Source organism: Ixodes scapularis, unplaced genomic scaffold (assembly GCF_016920785.2).
Source record: "Ixodes scapularis isolate PalLabHiFi unplaced genomic scaffold, ASM1692078v2 PGA_scaffold0__279_contigs__length_252992795, whole genome shotgun sequence".
Classification (NCBI taxonomy): domain Eukaryota; kingdom Metazoa; phylum Arthropoda; class Arachnida; order Ixodida; family Ixodidae; genus Ixodes; species Ixodes scapularis.
The window spans coordinates 111,497,014-111,519,442 of record NW_024609835.1 but is presented as its reverse complement, the minus strand read 5'-3'; the positions used below and the strand labels follow the sequence as shown (position 1 = coordinate 111,519,442).

Here is a 22,429-nt window from a genome sequence, read left to right as displayed (position 1 = left end):
GTGTCTGTGCTGGGGGACGTTGACGACAGAAATGAGCTGAATGTCTCCCGTGCCTGGAAAACGTCCCAGCGAGCCGAGGATGACCACGACGAGCAGGTTAACGTCAAAGACGAAAGGCCGTACACTTTGCCTGGGCGGCCGGCGTCCCGGCGATCTGAGGACGACCAATGTGTGAACTGCGACAACGTCGGGGCCGGTCCCGACATCTTACCTGGGTTGCACAAGTTCCGGCAAGCCAATGACGTCCACATTGAGAACATGGGCGTCGGTTACGAGGAAGAAACGAGGGTATCTCCTGGGAGGCGGACGTTCCGGCAAGCCGAGGACGACGACGGCGACGACGTGGACGACGACGGGCTGAACTTATCGCCTGGGCGGCAGGCGTTTGGCGAGCCGAGGACGACGGCGGGGAGAACGTGGACGACGACAAAGAACCGAGTATCTTACTTTTGTGGCAGACGTTCTGGAAGCTGATGACAACCACGGGAAGGACTTGGGTGTCGACAAGATATCGGACATCTTGTTAGGGCGGCTGACGTCACAGCGGACCGGTGAAGATTTCAGGGAAAGCGGGGACAGCGACGTAGACGTCGTCTTCGAGATGAAGTTGTCCCAGAATATAGCTAGGGACGCCGATAAAGACTCGATCCCCTGCCAGCCGGCCACGTGTGAGAGGGCTGGGAGTGCAGAAAACGTCGACAACGGTGACCGCCTACGAGGACCATTCCTGATTCGTAAATCAGGACAGAGTATAAACTGCCGTCGCTCTTGCGCGGCGATGTTCCAGAACCAGCCATACACCGTCCGCTTCAAGCCCCGTCGAAATCTGGATGGTTTGAATAACCTGTCGGCAAAGAGACCGAGGCTATACTTCGTTTCAGCTTCGGTCCAGACGCAGCCAAAGCTACAAGCGCGAGCTCCGGGCTTTCAACATCCCTGCCAAGCACGCGCGCTCGTGCAGTGCAAGCACTGTTCTGGGCCACATGCTCGCGCTTGTAGCATCGGATGCGTCTGGACCGAAGCTGAAACGAAGTATAGGAGGCCAGATGCTGCGCTAGTCTCGGCACGCGCTTTGTCATTCCTTTGGAGCCTTGGCGGGCACAGTAAGAATCACTTCACTAGCATGTGGTTTGTGTATTGGTGTAAATTAATTATATTATAGTTTGGATTCTTACGGCTTGAATCACAAACTCTGTGCAAGGTGGGACTGGTATGCGTACGCGTTTGAGTTTAGATATTATATATTAATTTTGACATTTCGGATCTAAAAATATACTTAGTTGGGAGGTGTGAGAATCGGCCCCGCCATCGCCGTGAATGGACGGAGGAACGGGACTGAGTTTTATTTTCTTTTCAGTGCGTGTTTGCGTTTGCACATGTGCCCCTGTGTGTGGGCGCACTGGCGGCGCTCGTGCCGGCTGGTACAGGGGACATTTTAGAAAGGAAGAAGACGAGAGAGTGGGCACGCGGTGTGACCTTCTGCAGGATTGAGAAAATACCCCTGCTTGTAAATAGACGCGTCTTTTCTTTTTCCTTATCCGCAGAGCCCTGTCTGGTTTACACTTCCGTCAGCGACCATCAGCTGCCTCCGTCGTCGGGTCCCGGCGCAATCTCGAGTAACGAACATCATTACTTAGGCGGACCATTTTTGTAAATATGTTCCGCCTATTTTAGGTGGGATGGCGGTACGGATACTTTAAAAATCTGTAGAACACTGTTCTGCCCTTTTTATGATGCTTTAAATGGAGCCAGGTTTTACTTATGAACGATTACTTTTTACGAGGAAGAGGAGTGAGTTCTACCTACTGGTATAAGAAACACTGTTCCAGTTGGCTTGAAGGCAGGACTTCCAAGTCCTTAATCAAATCGTAAAGTAAAAAAAAAAGGAATGCTTCTTTTTTTACGTTTCTCTGTAACAGTGAAACAGAGTGGCTAGAAAGCCACAAGACAGTGCCAAAAACCTAAGTGTAACAATATTAGAGTAAGTGGAACAAAATTAAATTAAGCAACTCACCGGCGTAATTTTAATGCACGTTCTTTGTATAAAAAAGAACGACGAAAAGAAAAGAAAAAGCACATTTTACATATTACCGTGTGATCCGCCGAAAATTTGCCTCGGTGAAGTCGATGTGAATGCGGAGCGCCTGCTATATGCTGAAATAAATTGAACATACATGGAACCTAGTGCAAGCTAACAGTTTATACTAAATAGATGTGTACCCTCATTACACGTGTGTTCTTAATTCCAACTATTAAAAAAAAACTTATATGTTCGTGTTTTTTTTTTTTTAATTTTGGGGGCAAAATCAACGTTTTCATATATTTTGAAGGACGGCAAAATAAGCTGTGCACGCTGTGATTAAAAAAGCAATTCGACTTAGAATTTGTGGAATACAGTGATCACCTATAAGGGGATAGCACCCCAGTGCGTGTACAGCCACTGATGTATCATGGACTATAGATGAGGAATTGCGCAACACCTCGCAGATCGAAAAATCGTACATGTAGCGCTTTCCGTCTTGCCTTCTTTTCGGGGGCCAGTACTGGAAACAGATTGCACACGAGTGCTGCGTCAGTGTTCGGCTGGTTCTCGTGTCCAATCACGGGGAACGCGAGTCGAGCAATCACGCAGTACTGGAGTTCAATCTCTGCCCGGCGCTGGCCTCCGAGAAGCCGAAATTCCAGCGCTACGGCTTGGCTGTCCATAAACCGACTGACTGTCGACAAACAAGTCGGTGTTTGCTCGTGTTGGAACTGCGCGCACGCAGAGACCAGATTCAAATGAAACACCACCGCAGCGACTTGACGTCAGAAAAGTCAGAGACGTCAAGGCCGGACAGTGTAAAAAGCTAGTGGCTACACAAAACACACAAACTAAAAACACGATATCACGACGCATTCTTTACGCTTGGTTGGATCAGTTGGCGGTAAAACACGCACATAAATTAGAGGTGGGCAAATACCAACCAAATAGCGCAGTGTCGTCATATATAATTTACCGCTGCTAAGAAAATCGGTTGTTGTGGCTTTTCCTTCCGCTGTGAAGGTTACGAATAAATTATGCCGTTATTTAGCGATATTCGATGGGCTTCATTGATAACATTTGTGTCAAGTTTGAAGTGTGACGAGCGCGAGGGCGTTAGCGGTTCCTCTTTGATTCGAAGGGAATGGGATCTATCGGTGAGGTAGGTACTAGGACCACCTTTGCACGATTAGCGCGATATCTTCCGTTCTCCCCTAATGTGACAGTGTGGTCGACAGTTGATACCCGTCATTTCTTCATCAGTGGCTTTGACGTCTGCTGAAAGTACGCCGAGAAATCTTTCTCCGCATTCAAAACCAGCGACATCCCCTTTTCCTACAAGAAAGAACAGTCTTCCTGTGTGTAACTTTTGGGGCACCCGGTAGATGAGCCCACCGCCAATAGATTTAGTTTTGAAGTATGGGCACGTCAAGATGTCGGAGAAGGAAACGTCAAAGAGATGTTTACGTACTCCGTGTTATTCACACAACTGGTAGGTGTGCTGCGACCTGCAGTTGTAGTGGAAACTGAGTCACACCGAATATTAAAATGGCTAAAAAAATCTGAATTCGCAGATACATTGTTTTGTTTGAGCAATTACTTTTACTCTTGCGTGCCCGGTGAAATGGCTAAGTCCTATGATGTGCCATGCCAGCCGACGTCGGTCTACTAATTACCTTCACTTATTTGGTCTGATTAGAGCCGCACTGATTATTAGCGGAGCTTATAGTACTTAAGTAGATCTTAATGTATTGTTGTCCCTCATGACTATAGCCCATGACATGTGCGTAGATAGAAAAGTAAACTTTAAAGTTACGACAATAGTTCATTTTAATATGGCAACGAGTAATATCTCGTTCAGCCCTATCAACCTCGTCACAAAGTTTTATTTTTTATTTTTTATAAACTGGTCCAAATCTCAGTATGTGCTGCAAATGTAGCGAAGAAATGGAAACACAAATTTAAAAGAGTACACACACTTTAAAAATTAACATTTCAAATTCCAGATTCCATTCCAGATATTGGAGGACGTGTTCTTAACATACTGGCTTGCCTTAAAACAAAAGAGTGACAGAGATAAGTGTATTATGTAGCGCACTTCTATGACGGTAGCCCTTTGGAGCCTGTTAACCTTCCTAATTTTATTTAAAATCACATACTTGTGTAAGCAGCTCTATACATACCCCTTTGCAAAATTACCCAATCACCAAGTAGCTTGCGCGAGTGTAGTTATAGTTGCACATGCTGACGTCTGTAGCAGTAACCGTCCTAAAGCAAAATAAAAAATAAAACTAAACAAAGAGTATTTTGTATTTGCGTTTTTCATCTTTTCACATCCGTCATATAGTTTGAATAATCTTTCATGTAGATGGCGAACGCGTGCAGTCCGTGCATACCTACGTCCCAAGAATTTTTTTTTGGTATTCAGGTAGTTTGTTTGAAGGACATTTTACTCTTGCGCATTTTAAAGCAAAAAAAAAAAAATCACTGTGAGAAGTTAACAAGAGAAACAACGCTAATCTGCGTTGTGAACGTACGCTGATTGAAACCGAGAGAAAAAAAGCTATCGTCCGTGAAGTTCAAATTTACCCAAGAGAGAAGGTACGAAAATGATGGCAGACTTACCGTTACCCATAAATGTCTACATTTTTCTTTATTACTCATATAAAGTGGGCTTTTCAGAACGTTCGGTCTCTGCCCAAAGGAGGCGCTTTAGCAGTTCCGATTTGATGTCAAAATCTCAGTGCATGTTTTTGTCTTATAAAAAAAATTAAAAGTCATTGTCAGAAATTTTTAATAAGAAATTAGGTCTCCTTTCATGTGGCCCATGTAATTCATATTTATGCATTCGTAAGCTTCGATTCGGCCGCCATTTTTTTAATGAAAACTTCTGATAATCGCTTATAACCTTTGAAACATATAAGCGCCTGTTCAGAAATTTTGCATCTGATCCAGACCATTAGCGCTAGATATGTGTGTGGAGAGCTGAGCATTCAGCGATGTGTAGTTTATTTTTTGGGTGTTTAAAACACCGTACATATTTTTTTCTCAGACACCGAGTATGTTCGCGTGACGTCGGAACTTCCTTATTACATTTCTAGGCTGGTGAAATTTCTTTAACTCAATCAATGTTAAAATGTGCTATGTTTGTTAGATGGTCATTTCAGAACGTAGCATTCTTCTATATTTGGGCTCTCCTGAAACATTAGTTTTCTGGGTGGTGCAGCTGTTGCGTTATCCGTCTGCCTATATAATAAAAATAGTAACCATGTTGATTTCTCCCAACCGATGATGTATATATCAATTGTCGCCCAGCATGTCTATAAAAAACAAAACAAAAAAGATTGCGTGTTTTTTTACCGAGAAAATATAGTACACATGGCCGAACTCTATTTTTTTACACAAAGGTAGCTCTGGGGGCCGAAACCAGGTGCCAAAGTTTAAACGTTATTCGTTTTCTCATTCAAAAGTGATTTTCTGAAACTTTCAATGGGAAAATGGGACCCACTTTTGCCCGTTTTCGGTAGATGGCGCCATTTAGCATCAAATATCCGAGAGCTCCGTCGACCGTCATTTTCCCATTAAAAATTTCAGAAAGTCACGTATAACTTTTGAATAAAATACCGATTAATTCTGAAACTTTGGCATTTGGTTTGGAACACCCAGGCTACATTCGGGCAAAGAATAGGCGTTCGGATATCCGTACTTAATTTTTGCAATACGAAAAAAGAGTTGTTTTTTCTCTTTTTTTTTGTGTGTGTGTGTGTTGGGGGGGGGGGGGTACATTTTGTTTATGGTCTAAGGCGCTGCCTACAATTACCAATACACACGTTGAAACATGTTCATTGGCTGAGTACGTGTGACATAAAAATTTTTCACCTTGTACATCCAGACTCACTGAGTGAAAGGCGGCATAATTTATATACTCGCATTTCCTTTATGTTTCTGCTGTTTGTGTTCTTGTGCTTGTAAGTGCATTAAATGCAGAATTTGGTTATCTGAAGGTAATACTTCTAAGTGTGAAATTCAAAACCGAAATTGTATCGTAGTCGCCACCGATTGCATCCTGTTACAGCATAAGATCTGCAGCAGAAAGATGGCTGGTGTGCATGTAACCCTCGGTTAGCTTCATACACTCGTCAGGGCCAAAAGCCTCTATTCTCATTTAACCCCCCCCCCCCTTTCTTTTCCCCTGGCTAGCGCCCCCCTACGTCCCTTTCTCCCAAACCCCCCTGTGATTGGATGATGTGTATTAAGAGCTTGCGGTGTTTCCCTTTTAATCAATAACTACGTGTGGACAGAAATGTGTCACGTCATAAATACGTATACAGTTGCTACGGATCTTATATTACATACGTAGCGTCCTAACGCCCCACGAGTGCAAGGATGCGCAGCACACGCATTAAGAAACAATTGGCAAGCTTGAAACTGGGCGTGCTCTCCCGTCCAATAAGAGAGGTGACATGGATTCACCGCTAAGACCCCAAACACGAGCGCATATTTTTCTCTGGTGCTCGTGCAACCCAAGCGTTCGGATGCGCTTGCACCTTTTTTGACTAGCCTACATTGATGGGAAATCTAACTACTTACTTCGGAAGGCGCCTCTGCCCCTGGCATGCTCGTATGGCGGGAGCAACATTCGAGACCACAATCCCCCGCGCGTTTGTATGAAGGTGCACAGTTCGAGCATGTCCCCGATGCACAAGCTTCTCAGTGCGGAACCACAAGCGCTGGACATCACTTTAACATGAACTAACCGCAAAGTTAGGTGTGCCAGCGGGTAGCTTCAAAGGGCGGCCCCGCTACACGTGCGTCAATGTAGCTTAAGCCAACGTTCCTAGATTACCTCGGTTGTGGAACTCTCGCGGAAGGTTGTACCCCTCTCACTCACTTCAGTCCGCCTCCCGTCCTTCGAAGCGCCATTTAGATTTTTGTTTTATAACTGTGTGTCCCATAGAGTACAATGAAACGGCATCTAGACGGCTGTGCTTCGAAACGTACGTATTCCATAAAAGGCATTGCAGTTACCATTGCAGCCGTCCGGCCAGTCAAACGACGAGTGGCGAGTCGTGGTGAGTGAGGGGGGTTATATTGATCGTGCAAGCAGCGTCTATTAGCAGTTCCGGTACTGCGCTAATCTAATAACGTTGGCTGAAACGGGATCAAACGTATGTAACTGGCGATCGCAACCTTTTCGCTTAGTCACTGTAATGGTGAGACGAATAGTTACTCTGTATTGGGGAAGAGATAAAACAGTCACGCCTCTAGCGATACGCTTCAGCTGTTGGGATAACACACTGAATTTCCTTGTTTGTTTTTGATCAGAAAAATTGAAGATGACTATTCGAAGGCAGTCCTCCATGCGACCAAAGCAGTGGTCAAAGCGACGAACTCGGGCCCAGATCGTGCTATAGCAGGTTCAATTTCTTTGTTATTTTGTGTTTGCAAACACCGAACTGTGGGCACAACAAGCTCGATAAAGCGCCCCCTATAGTTCGATCTCCTGCCCAATTCACGACTAGCGCAGCAAAAGCGTCGTTGTGGGCGGCTTTCCTGGCTATCCACGCCTGGCCAAACTACGAGCACGAGAGCATTGTCAGAGACTGTCAACTTCGACGGTGTCAGTTTCAGGATGTGATGGCTCCTGTCTCCACTGTGCTTTTTAAACGCGCCATCGAACTTGTCGTCGCAGCTGATGATAACTAGCCGGGATAACAACTCGTTACGTCACGGCAAAACAAATCCTGGTTCTGACGCCAAGGATGCAAACCATAAGAAGGCGCCAGCGAAACATCTCGGCGCTAAGAGTCCCCGACAGGATGGCAACGAAAGGGCGTCTCTTTGGAGCGCCCAACCTCCAGCACGGGCTCGATTCCTTCCGCCGTACTTTGACTGCGCGTGCACATTCGAGACTCGCGAGGTCTCGAAGCGTTACCCATGGTAGAAAGCTCGTGCTGAAGGCAGGACAAATGAAACTCCTCCCTGACGTTCTCACCTTGTCAATGACCATCGAAGCGATCGAGAAGCATGCCCTGCGCCAAGCTTCTGAGGAAACGCCACGTCTTCCGCAGACGGCGAATTAAAAAAGCTCAGGGCTTTCAGACGTAAAACGCGCAGCGGCATGAAAATGTTTACTTCTCACTCGATAAGAGCTCACGTACGTCACTCACGATTCAAGTCACCCGAAAGATGTCCTCGTCGAGTAGAGTTCAAAGAAAGTTCATCGTTCACGAAAGGTGCACTCGCTGAGTTCTATCATTCTGCGAAAACGTCCTCCATCTTTCTATCCAGTTCACGTCCCAAGGTTCAATTCACATACTTCGCACCGGCAATTACACCTCGCGCACACTCACTCCAGCAGATCCTCTTCGCAGACGATAGATTTGAGACTGTACGGGCGGTAAACCGGTTTAGAGTACGTTGTGTCGTTAGGCTGTGCTCTTGATGATCCAATCCTTGAACCTAGAAATCCTTGTGCAGACTCCAGGAAGGTTCGGTTCGGCGCAGCCGATGCCCCAAGATATGATGCCGGCTAGAAACCAACGGCCGTCCTTGGATTGTATTTGCAGAGGCCCACCGGAATCACCCTGCAATTGAAAATGAAAACAACTGTGATCATGTGAATAGTGATATGTTCGAATGATTCACTGAGTCATTCAATGTTCATTTTGCCTTTCTTACACTGTACTATCAACAGAAAGCTAGCACGGGTAGGGCATTCCCACCCACCTTTATCCTCTTTAACGGAACGGCGCATCACGTAGCGCAAGGACTTAGTATTTTCACACTGCTTTAATCTTACAAGGGTAAAACGGATTAAATTGAAACTTCAACATGGCATCGCGATAACTAATCTTCCTGACCAGCTTCAATTATTCTATAGTGTAAAAAAAGCCGTCCTTAATTCAATTTCGAAAGCATTTTTTTTTTTTTTGTATTTGATTTCGGGTTGGTGGGTTTGCGCAGACTGTCTCATCTATGGGGTAATATCAAAGAAGTGGCGTATTAGGAATTGAGGACTGTATACCTTTGACATGTCGTAATTTAATCGCGTAACCGCGGCAGGTTCACGTTACCCCTATTTAGACACAGTCTAGGCGTCAGCTAATTCACTAGGCGCCGTAATATGTAACCAGGTAAGGTTATCAAGAATTAATGTGTAGCCTCCGAGCTAGAGCGAGAGCAGGAACGACCTGGTGAGCGGTATCTGAAGTTGTAGTATTATGCCAAATGATTTATGAGTAGGCCAAACGTATTTATTGAGTGGGATTCTTATAAAAGCACTGTCGCCGCGACGAAAGATATGAGTTCATTTGTCAGGGGCCTCTTAAAAAAAAATGGTCATGCTTGTCTCGCATGTGCATACAGGGGCCTAATATACACGGCGGGCCCAAGAAACTGGGACATCGCGGCCCGCTGCGATTGGACAGTGGTGCGGAGCTGGCCAATCGCAGCCGTCGGTAATGTCCCTGTCCTTTGGTCCCGCTTCGTACCACGATATAGATTAAGGCTCCATATTTCTACGTACATTTGAAAAAATAAAGAAGTCTCCATAAGCAAATTATACTAACTCTGTAGGTGTTACACTGCTGTAAGTCACGTTAACAACTGCTTTGTCTTGTATCTTATAGTGAAAAGCACTTGAAAGCAGAAACACAGTAAAACTCGCCGGTGCACTCGCAGTATAACCGTATTCTTCTGTTTGGACAATTATACTTTAAACAGCTGATTTGTTTAACAGACTTCGCATGCGATGGTACCAGACTGCAGCCGCAAGAGAATCCGAGACTATGTGCCACCACTCTGCTTCGCTGACGGGAAATGTGCTCATACAGGGCGATTCATTGTTCAAAGTAGCTACCATCTGACATGGGCGGAAGCGAAATAAAAAAAAAACACAAAATCCCCTGATTGACGTTAGAAATTAGAAGCAAAATGGTGGACGGATTAAAGGTTTCGGTTATCTTCAAACAAGCCGAAGAAGATAAATGATGCAAATGGAACACTCGCTTGCCATGACTGTTACAAGAGAAATGCGGACGCAATCAACTTATCTGCATTCTAGATATATATTTCACTTCAATCCAAAATCTACGTACCTGTCCACTCAAATATCCAGGTAATACTTTTAAGGCTGTGGCTACAAGGCACGAGAAGCTAGCGAACTCTAGAAGTTCTTCCAGCGTCAATAGTATTAGAGTTATAAAACCTCAAGTTCACATAGTTTATTAGAGATTAATTCAAAAACAACACCGACAAACATTTGTTTTAGATTCAGGAGCAGACAGCAGCCGGCAAACATGATGACAGGGCAGATATTAAGATGTCCGTTTTTACAGTTTATTATTGGTCTGAGTGGGCCCAGGAGATAAATTTCCCTGCAGGAATTGGGACTGTGCGAATACGCTAAATGGCCAAGCTTTAGTAATTTGCTGTTTTATCGCGTATAGACGCTGATTAATATGTCAAAGTACTATCAATGCATACACAATTATAATCAACCAATCAAATTACCTGTTATCAATTACGGGCAAACGACGTTTAATATCTGCTTTGCTCTACCAATACTCTGCTGAAAACAGGCAAACGCAAAGTGTTTAACATACGTATAGCTGACTCGACACAAAGGGGAAAAAAATGTATAGCGAATTATTACTCAATTCTGGTGGATACGTCAACGTTCAAGCATCGCCAGCTTTTTGCGATAGCTAAACAAATCAGTCTTGAGTAAGTTACTTTTTAAAAGTAATTATTTACTGTTACAGATAGTTCCTCGAAAATGTATTTAATTTACAGTTACTTAAAAATAAATGTAACTCGTTACAGTTACAGTTAATTCATCATAGAAACTTAGTTACCTTCAATACAATTTTCTTTACTTAGCTTTGAAAACATTGATGAACACACACGACGATTACAATTTATATTTACTATTTGAAACTCTCAGAAAACTTTAATTCGACTTTTCGAGATATATATATTATTACCTTCGCACGACTTCGTTCAATGAAAGCGTTTGCTGGTTCAATAGACGATGGACTAAATAGTAATTTATTTGGTTCAAGTAACGCAGCCGCAAATCCTTTATAAAGTTATTATCACTTAACTTTCCCCTTTTGATGCACATCCTTTTCCTTGGTAAATAGGCGCTCAACGGATCAGCTACACGACAGTGCAGTATTCAGGCGTAAAAAGCTTTCCTAATGGTGGTAAAGTCGTTGAGGCTGAGAGTCCTGTCGAGGTTTCAGCCTCTCACCGTTCCGTCTCCATTCCTAGGGGTACTGTCCAGAAATGAAAGTCTAACCTCAGCCTGAGGAGCATGTGCAGGTTGGAGGAAGAAGACCTCCCGGATGCGTGTACTTTTTTGCAGTGTTTGAGCGAGAACTGAAGTTATTCGCCACTAGATTCGAAAAACATCAAAGTGCAGTTCATAGCCGGGCCACGGTAACACCTGTCGTTCGTCACTAATGACACCCTCTCGTTTGAGCGATAACGGTTAATTACGATCCAAATATTTTCCTCGTTTCTTGCAATATTCAGTATCCCTTCCTCTTTCTCTTAAGAGCTCTCTTATTCCCCTTTCTCAGCTGACAGGAAAGGGAGATACCGATGAACAGACGAATCCATTCCAATATTAGGGAGAGGAGCAGAAGGCTAAACCATCTGCAACTGAACAAAGTGGAAAATAACATCAGTATAAAAAAGGCAAAGAAAAAAGCGAACAAAAACAACACAAAGTCGTGTCCAAATGCGTTACGCTTTTCTTTTTATTTTCTTCTATGCAACGCAGAACAAAAGACTCGACCGTGGATCATGGGCTCACATCCCCCGCGAAAGGACAAGTCGACCAGTAGAAGCATCGTCTGTGGCCCCGGTCATACAGTGTCTACTGCAAACTTGTACGTAGTTCAACTACTCTACTCAAGTTACTGTGGTATAACTACTTTTCTGACTAGTTTTGTAACTTTCAATGACATTTTGACTTCGATAATTAGTAGTTTACTTTAATTACTTTTTCTGAGTAACTTCTACTCAAATTACGAATTATTTTTAAATTTTAGTGGTAGGTTTGTTGGTCAACAAACATTCCTGCACAAAAATAGATAACATGTTGGAAGATCAGCTGATATTTTCAAGAGGGGGACGCATGTGGCAAAGGAAAGGGGGGGGGGGGGGGGGAGACGATTTGGAAGGTCCGAAACCCTCTAAAATTTTTACGAGCACCCCACTTCAACAGTTCTGCTACGAGGCGCGGGGAGCGGAGAGACGCGTTGCAAGTGAGGCCCAGTAAATGCGGGATTAGCGCCGAAAACCGGCATTTCTTTGTGTCCCGAAGCTCAAGGAGACTTGACGTATAAGAAAGGGTTTGTCCCCGCTTCTCCCCAACGTAGAAACTTTCGCCCTCTACAGAAGGTGTACACACTGCAGCCTTACTCAAAGGATTCAACAAAATGCAGCACCCCCTCTGAAGCCCACCTGGTTCTCCCGTGGTTTGTGCTGTACTTGAAGGATCGCGTGCTAAGGGGCAACGCAAAAGTGACCTCTTTGCGTTGCCTTTCTTCCCAAAACTTTGCATATGCAGGTCTTCCAAGATTCGAAGATCGTTCGAGAAACTAAAAATTTCACCAACGGTGTTGCAAAAAAGAAAAGTAAATACAAGCTGAATTGGGAAGTACTTGAAGAAAATGGTGCTTAAAGTTCTATTTCAAGTAGGATTAGAAAACTTTTTTCTAGAAGAAAAAGAAAAAGAAAAAAAGTTTACTTAAAGTACATTCTCTGAGCATATACTTGTACATTAGTAAGGTATTTTTCTGGTAATTTCCGAAGAAAGTTAAATTCCCGATTTCAAAGTACATTCCCCAAATTTGGAAACAAAAAATGGCGTATCGTCATGTGAAAACGCGCTACCGTCTTTCGAGACGTCATCTGATCATTTCTCTGAGTGAAGTATTGGGGGCTATAAGACCGACACAAATTAAGTGCCTCATAAGTGTATTGTCATATCGTCAGCGAGAATAAAACAACTACTCTGGTGAGACTCCACTTCATCCAATATTTGCCGCCATTTCAGAAAATAACTGACGCTTCTTCGATTACACCTGGAGCGATGCGTACCAGTTAAGATAAAGCTTAAAAAATAGGATATAAAAGGGCATCATAAAAGATTGTGTCAAAAAGTATTGGTACTTTACTTTAAAAGTTCGTTGTACTTGAAGTGCTTTACTTACTTTGCACCCGGTGTGCTTACTATACTTGAAGTACGTAACCTCTATTTGACTTTGTACTTTATTTCAAGTACTTTTTAGATGTACTGAACGCAACACCGCAAACGAGCTTCAAACACTGTCTGCAAAATCAAGCTCAGGCAGGGCTAAACCTCAAAGTAGAAGTGATACATTCGCAGCAGTAACTCATTGACCGGTAAGCAAAAAGTACGATCACGCAAAAGCAGGACCACCTATTGAAGCATTTACGTGAAAACACAAGCCGCTTTATATTTGTCTAGCAGAATTTCGCTAACGGATCAAAAAATTAATGCACTTTCTTGTTGCTAAAAAAATACAAAAGTAAGTTCAAAAGTAATTCGCTACTTTTTTTACGGTAGCTAGTGATTTACTCAATTACTTTCCATTTTACTAATTTCTACTCCACTCAAATTAATTTTGAGGCCAATATTCAGTAATTTAACTTAACTATTTTTTTTTTTAGTAACTTGTACATGTCCGGTCTAGTGACGGCGGCTCGCTTTCGCGAAGAAAGCTGTCCCCGCGACTGCGGCGGAACCGGCGACATAGGCCCTCGTTCGGCGTGAAACAGTTAACCGTTGGGTGTTTACGCGTCACGTATTTCCGCGAGGTGGCTCTGTCGTTTGGCTGGAGGGGCGTGGCTGTTCGATGAGGCCATAAAGGTGAAGACGGGGCGAGAGAGCTCCGCACAAAAAAATTTGAAATTGAGCAAATCCTAAATGCGCTTTGACACGCGATGAAAAAAGGATAAACAAAACAGAAAAACGCCCGCTGCCTGCTCTGCCACTTTCCTCTGAAAAAAAAAAAAGGAAAAAGTTTCCAGTGTTGTTTTATTTGGTCGTGTCTAATGTGGGGCCCAACCTCCGGGCACGGTCGAACCCGCTGTGGTGTTCACAAAATAGAGTAAGTTTCTTTTGCAAAAAGTGTGTGTATCTTTGCAGATACTTTTAGTTACTTTTCAAAAAAGTATTGAAGTTATCGTTGCAGTAACTGAATTTTTTTTATTGAGTTACGGTCCAAAGTTATCAAATAAAAGTTACAGTATCGCGGTACCTCCCAAGACTGGCACAAATATGCAATCGATGTCACGTAATGAAAATGTCTGGCTAAATTTGGTGAAGAAACTGCACTGGTTTATAGGTCAGCTGATATCAGGCTACGTGACGTCAATTTACGCGGTAAATTTAGCGGGTAAACTTAATTTATGTGTGGGTCATGTGACGTCAGGTTTCCCGCAAAATCTAGCGGGGAAACTGAAGTTGCGAATAGGCTACGTGGCACGAAGCGGTGACATCATTTTTCCCGCTAAATATTGCGGAGAAACTGAATTGGGGTTGAGGTCACGTGACGTCAATTTCCCGCTAAATCTAGCGGGGAAACTTAATCCGGCTTTGGTTCAATCGTGCTTCACCTAATTCGGCTTCCCTCAATCCGGTTTCAGGAAATTTGGAACAACTAGCCGAATAGCGTTTCACGTTAAAAACAGGACAGACACATCGGGTCTCAAACCCAGTTACGACGTGTATTTATCCTTTCTGACCGGCAAGGAAGACCCGCAACCGACACTAAGATGTTCGAAGTCAGTCGTCTTCACATAGTTTAGTTAGATATCCTTATAAGTATGTCAGAGAATAAGTTGTAAGTTCTAGAGCCATAAGACAGAGTTTATTGAGTACATGCGGTATATTCCAAAAGATGCAGCTGCGATGAAATCGCGCTCAGAATGTGTCGCTTGTTCATATGCAGTCTTTGTTGGGCGTGGTACTGAGCTTCGAAGCTATCTATTCGCATCTGGAGTCTGATACGTCTGTCAAAATGTCTGTCAGAATGAAGTGTGAAATGAGAGCGGAAAGCGTCAATCTCCATCGTTCCAAAGGACAGAGCCGCAAGGGAAGTCTGGGCAAAAAAATCTGGGTCTGGCGGGAAAGCGCCTTGAAGAAACGAGCTCAGTCTGCAAACTTCTTTTTGAGCCCCTCTACAACCTTTGGAACTACGTTCATATATTTAACAAAAAAGAAATCAGAGAAATCAAAGAAATGAGAAAGAAAGAAAGAAAAAGAGACAGTGTACCAGGTCGACAAAAAACATTTCATATTCCCCGCCTATCACAGCGCACGGGCGCACCGCACGCCTTTCACGTGCACCGGTGATGCCATCTGTAAAGATCGATTCGAGCCTAAAGCCCCTTCATTTTTTAAAAGTAGCCCAAGGTGCATCGTTGATGCATCAGTGCACGAGGCAGGTGCAACGTGCATGCCTTGGGAAGATCATGGCAGCACAGCGCAGCACTGAGCTAGATTTCAGACGCCATGTTCTTCTCAGAAGTGGCGGGCGGCACGTGTTTCCAGCAGATCCGTAGCAATGAATGGCGCCACTTTTCCCAGGATAGAGGGGCTTTATTCGATGCGCTTCACGGGCGCCGCGCCAGTCCCAACACGACCCCCTATCGCTAGTACACTGTAATCGGGTTCTACAGAGGACATTACCATAAAGAAAAGGGTATTGAGGCACCCTAGTATTTCCCACTTTGTTCGTCAGCTACGTAACTTCCTGCTGCAACAAAATCAGAACGCAAAAAAAAAACACGAAGATAAAAGTAATGTTTTGTAAAAACGAATTAAAGAGCGAAAAAAAAAAAAAGCCTTTTAACTCGGCAAATTAAGCTGTTTTTGTTCTAGTATGTCGGGGATTGCATCGATAAAACGTCGTTAATTGAACTGTAATTTACATTTACAGTAATTCTTTCTTCCGCATTGTTTTCAGTGCGGCATTCCAAATTGGTAAAAATCAATATGGAATGTCGAGAAATATATAGTGGTAAAGAATCACTACTTTCTAACTACAGTAATTTAAATATATTTAATCTGATGTAAATGCAGTAAGTAAGACCAATTTAATTTTTTTTTCTTCAAAAGATTTATTCTGTTTGTTTTTGTAGTTATGTGACAGGAGTATTAAGAGAAGACCCCGGTTCTATTCTCTCCTACATTTTTGCAAGAAGAAAACAAAAAAGCTAGTGGGTGCGCGAACGAGCAAGTGGAAACAGACAAATAGGTCATAATCACAATTATAATATTCTAGTTTTCTAACTAGCGGCAAATCCTTGGGCTTACTATAGCATCGTTTTAAAAGGCGAGGCACGTGCTGTGTCGAGGTCCTATTGCACTGGGTGCAGAAATTTTCGCCTGGTCTTCGCATACCATTGTCTCATTCAGCCGGTTCTATAATGGCTGCACAGATCCATTCTTATCTCACACAAGCAAACAAAGAACCACTCATACAGACGTTCTAATACCTTCGTTTCTGGAGTACATGATTCGAAGCAGAGACCTGTTTCTACTGCCACCGGCCGTGCGTCTGTTCGTGCATTTAGTGCCTGGCTCTTCAAAAGATCCTGCTTGAATTACTAGACTGTGCTTCTCGAGGTCATTAAAAACGGTGTACGGAGTTTCTTGTTTTAGAGGGAAACTTCCACATTTAGTTTTAATGACCAAAATGCTGAAGAGGTACAATATGTATACAACTGCATTTGCTGAGGCAACTCTGCCTGTCTTGCGAAGCCGATGAGGATGTAATTTTGAACTAAAGAGAGACGGGAAAAATAGAAAAAATGCGTTTATTTACGACAGTGAATAGATCAACCTGCTACGTTACTTAGCTACTTCGCTGAGAAAAAGTGACAATATAAAAAGCAAGAAAAGTTACTTTCTTCCCCACTTGATTGAGCGTAAATTAGGAGCCCTCTACGGTCGAATAGATTTAGAAAATTATTTTTAGGCAAATACTAAAATTTGTTTTTAGTTGAGGACCACATTATCTTCTTCCCCATTCCTTAGGCGCTGCAAATGTCGTAAGGGCAGACACGTTTGACATATGTCTCTTCTGCACTTTTTTGAACCCATGCTTAGGGTACTCGTGCTCTGCGCCTTGTCCGTCTCTCGGGGAATACCAAGTCAGCCTGTTCCGGTAAACAATTAGAAAATTTCGCCTCGATTCGACAGCGAAAACATTTATAGGAGCTGTAAGCCAGCTTACGACTTCAGAAGCTTTTTTGGTGTAAGACTCGTGGCAGCTGATAAAACCCGCTTGCTCTACTGACGTCTAACTCCTGGTTAGCTCAGTTGGTAGAGCGCTCCACTGGAAATGGAGAGGTCCGTGGTGCGATAGCAGGACCAAACGGATATTTTTGGTCGCGCACCAGCCACCTAGCTGTTTTTGGAGAATTGTGTTTGTCCTTCGTCCCTCTTGTTCCCCTTTTCCAGGGACTATTTTCGTCGTGGTCCCTTCATTTCCTCTTTTTGTGGGGTTCCTTATTTTCGCGTACGACACAGTTGTATCGGACATTTATTTAGACGTCGGTTGTTTCAGGACCGGATTCCAGGCAGGTCTCACCTGGCAGGAGTCTCTGCCTCCTTCTTCAAAGCCGGCGCACATGAAGATGTTCGGGATGTACTCGTGCCTTCCAGCAGCGAGGAACATGTTTTTGCACTTCTCGTTGCTCACGATAGGAACCTTCACTTCCTGGAGCACCGAAGGCAGTACTCCACCTGGAACGAAGGACAGTCGATATTGCAGGGTTATCGAACCGTTTACCAGCGCAGAAGTTTGGCCAAGCAGGCATGCATCAATTGAGTGTGCAATATTGCGAGAAAGGGGAGCCTCTACAGTAGCTCAACAGAAAATATGTTAGAAATAAGTTATTTTTTAATAAAACATGTAAGTCTCAGATATCTAAATACAGGGTGTCGAATTTTATATCGAACAGATCGATTGAAAAAAAAAGATAAAAAACCTTAAAAGGTACGTTAAAGCGGTTTGCGCAGGTGAGCTTTAAAGCGGTTTGCGCAGGTGAGCTTTACGGCCAGAAGAGCATAATGCAAGGGGCTAATCATCGAAATATGTTGAAGCTTTAGCTAAGCTGTGTTAATTAACTTTTAGTTATTAAAAATAATCACATGCTTCCATTCAGAAGCTTATTGAGACTCATCTAAGACCACGAAGTCAGTTAATTAAAAAAAAAAAACTACCTAAAGCAGGTGATAATCACGGGAGTAGCTAACGTTACCACCGGTGCAACAGGCTCAAGGCTAGTGGTGTGAAAACGCGGATAATAACATTATTATCTGCGTTTTCTTTAGCAAACCCCCGTGTTTGTCACGCGCTTTAGGTAATTCTAACATTTACTGATTAAGTTGTTTTAGATAACGTTTAGCAGGTTTCTAATATGTTTGGTTATTTTCAATATTTAAAGGGGCGATGCAACAATTTTTGTACTTTGCGGAAATACCGCTTTGAACAGATCCCTGACGTTAATGACCTATGAAACACGCGTTCGTTTTTCCCTCTACGTAATAAAAGTCCCAGAAAAAAAAAAAAAACGAGCAGCGTTTACCCCCTCAACTCGCAGCCAGCTAGAACAAGCGGCCACGGAATCTGAAGCCGATTATATGCCGCCAATGTTGATCATAGCCACGCGCTGGGGTTGGCAAAGCACAGGACACGCGCTGAGTTCCGGACATTGTTATGGGCTCGGCTATTGCCGTCGTTGCAGCTATTGGACGCGGGCGACTACCCGAATGCTTCTGGAGCAAGTAATTATCACGAGCCCAAATTGAGTGCCCCCGCAGGGCTCGGGTCCAGCCTATGAACGGCATTCAAATATCGTCACTTGGGTGTTCTGCGATCCCCATGTTACGTCATCAAATTTTGCAAAGGAGAGTTTGAACGAAAATAATTGCTTTTGTCCTTGAAATTTCACCGCAACAAAGGAGTTTTTGGCCAGTGGCGTTGCGTGCGTGTATCCTTGAGTCCCACTAGTGCCAGTAAGCTCGTGTAAAGTGAAAAACATTCCAACTGAATATCGTTGCACAGCTCCTTTAAAAGGTTAATTTACACGTTTTAGCTATTCGACCGATTGTGACGATCAGTGTACCTGTCACGAATCTTTTTTTTTTCTTTGTTTTCTTTAATATTCAAAATGCTAGAATTAAAAGCAAGCACCCTGTATAAACAGGAAAGGATACCAATTCCACGTTAACCACGTTTGGTTGGCACTTCGTATGCTCGGTCTCTGCTGCAAGCAAGTTTTTGAGACACTCTCTAATGTTTCTTTCTTTTTTTTTTTGAAAGAGTTTTTGAGAAATGTTTGAGCACCTACGACAGACTAGGATAAAGCGGGTACAAATACGTTCGTGTATGTTTGAAATGTTTTGAATGGGCACCCTAGAAGAAACGAATAAAAACGTTCGCCGACGCTGGTTTACGTAACCGCATGGCAGCTGTGCAGGACTGAACAATCGATCGCATCTCATTCACGCGCAAATTTATTATTTATTGTTAATCGTAGACAGGAGTTCCTCTATATCGACGTTCATTCTCGACCACAGCGGTGACTGTCATTTTATGGATTTCACGCTGTCCGGCGTTACTATCTGTTTCGCGTTTGATTCGAAAGAAATCACGATTTATTTGCTTTAAAAGTTCTATCAATCGCATTGTTCACAAAAGAAAAAAAAAAGGACTCATTATTACATTTCGAAGCAATCGAATGTGTGTGCACCAGACATTATTGAGAATGCAACTTCTCAGTTCATAACGCTTATTTCACGTAACATCGAACAAATCTGCTATATTTCAAATGCACTGCACTTTGAACGGAAAGGGCTTTTTCTAGTAGACCTTTCTGGATAGTATCGCACGCTCAAGCGGAGCGCATGAGGCATTATGGGAACAGTGAGGGTCGCTGGTCGGTCGTCTGCTCCGCCGTACCGCATGCGAAAACCAAGATGCCTACGTTCACGCTGGGTCCCTGTGTAAGGGATCGATTGATGGGTCGCAACCATTTTCTCTTACGTTTCTCATCCTTCCGAAACCTGGAGGATCGTCTCCATGACAGGAGACGATCCTCCAGGGTGTTGTGTCGCAGCTCAGCACACAGCACGGCTGTCCACGCCCCTTTTTTGGATGGGCCATCTTTCTGAATGAGCTGCCGTTCCCTTTTTTCCAAAGTTAGCGTGCATCACCTTGCACAAAAAAGCTCGACTAGGCTAAACTTAACTTGTCTAAAGAACGCGACACCCTCACAGTTCCCATAATACCCCTGAGCGCTCACTAGTGGCGCTGGCGTTTCAAGAAAGGTCGATCGACTTCGGGACTTTCTTTCACCAAGAAATAGCAACTACAGGAAAGCTGTTGTTGCCGTTGAGTTCGTCGATTGTGGGGGACTTCAACTTTAAATAAAGCATGGAAGGTCTTATGCGGGAATTCTCTACCCCCAGAAATTTCTCCGACCGTCCGCAAATCCACGCATACCCTATGAAAGGGCATGCCGTAATATGAGTTTGGTTACCATGGCGAACCAAGCAACAGAGTATATGCAAGCACTTAGTCAGAACAATACTCATCATGTTAGTAATAAATCCCAGAATGTCTAGGCCCGCACCCAAATGCTTTATTTCGAAGCCAACTGGACGTCTTTCTTCCTAGACCGTCATAAGCCAGTACTTCTCAAACCTCTGTGAGTCATCAAAAATATAAAATACCGCGTCGAGACCCTCCCGCGGTATTTTGCGATGCCACAAGATTTTTCATTTCAGTGGATAAACAGTAATGCACAAATTTGACACGGAAATTTATGTGGCAATTGGCTAGAAGCGATCGGGAAAAAAATATATATATAATGAAAACTGTATTGGTCATTATGCTGAGGTAGCGCATAATGTGTCGTGCCCGCATTAAGCGTGCGTTATGATTTGCTATGTTTGGTTATAAGGAGCTTTTGGTATTTTTAGATTATTGCGCACACCACACACTCATGTACTCCTTGGGGATATAAGAATGATTGAGACAAGTTCACGTCATTTCAGGATTGGAAAGTTTGAGGGGTATGCTTTGATGAAAAGTTTGTGTGGGTTACGGTGATTTCGAGGGCGTGTGTAGCGCTTTGAGTCAGTGCTCCTGGATTGCGGCATCTGAAATAATCACGAGGTGAACGAAGGTTACCGCACCTGCTACGCTATCTGTAGACGTCTGAAATTAGAACCCCCGCCATAGCCCCGGGCCGCGCGGCATTGCGGAAGTCAGTTGCCCGCACCCTCCTTCCATGGGCGTCCGCTTCATGTCTTCGTGCATTGCATGCCGGTCGCGCTTGTACGGTTGTGCAATCCTTCAACAAAAGTGGCGCCGGAGGTTGGCGTGGGAATGGTGGCATGGTCGCCAGAGTCTACACGCTGCGAACGCATTTTCCATGCGAAATGTTAACGGTAGACAAGTTCACATCTTGAACACAGAAGGGAGCCACCTCACCGAGGGAAAGCACGAGTTATCACCCGCAAGCAGCTTGGGACAGTTGGCCAATGAGCAGCGTACACTCGGGGAGCAACGTGGCCATGTCGAGGCAAGCTCGTGGACCTCAGTTTTCTTGGTTGTAAAAACGCGATGTTAATAAACAGTTCATAACATGGTGTCAAGAACGGAATACGAAAACGCTCGCAAGTGAAGTTAAGACCGATATGAAGTCGCACGACGCAACAGTGAAGGCAAGAGAGACCGGCAGCCTAAAAAATGGGGGAAGAAAGTGGCACCGCTACGCAGCAGTCGGGCGGGAGTCCGAACGTGCGACTTCCCATGCTTGGGGGGGGGGGGGGGGGGGGGGGGGGCGGTTCTCAAGATAGCAGCCTCCGCCAAAGCCACTCGACATGTCCGGAGACCTGGAGATATCCTAGAGAACACGGTGGGACGAATTTAAGTTGTTCTCAACCGCCACTGCATTGCAGCAGCAAGATGCCGAGGTACAGGCCGCGACGTTCCTGGTCGTCGTAGGGAAGACGCAAGGCGCATCTACAAAGCGTTCACGTTTGAAAGCCCGGGTGACTAACTGCGCGTTGAGAAGATAGCTGAGATTTCTTAAAAGCATTGCACCCCTGCTGTCAACGTGAGGTATAGGGACTTTGTATTCGGCACCCGAAACCAGCATTACGGAGAACGATTCAATGACTGGCTTACCGAGCTGCGCACGCTGGCGAAGTAGTGTGATTTTGGCGAGCTACACGACTGCATGTTGCTAAATCGAATCATTCTTGGAATGACCAACAAGCGACTGCAACAAAGCCTCATTAACGACGACCCGACTTTGGAACAAGTGATTCAAAAGTGCCGTGCG

At 44.2% G+C, this 22,429-nt stretch overlaps 1 protein-coding gene across 1 annotated transcript in view; it reads right to left on the bottom strand.

Moving 5' to 3' along the window:
- Window positions 1-8,433: 8,433 nt before the first annotated feature.
- The window catches only part of LOC8037599 (serine proteinase stubble), a 141,460-nt gene continuing 127,464 nt past the window's right edge, over window positions 8,434-22,429 (bottom strand). The window contains 2 exon segments of the mRNA XM_042292653.1: window positions 8,434-8,610; window positions 17,662-17,816. Of these exon segments, the coding sequence (XP_042148587.1) occupies window positions 8,434-8,610; window positions 17,662-17,816 (332 nt within the window).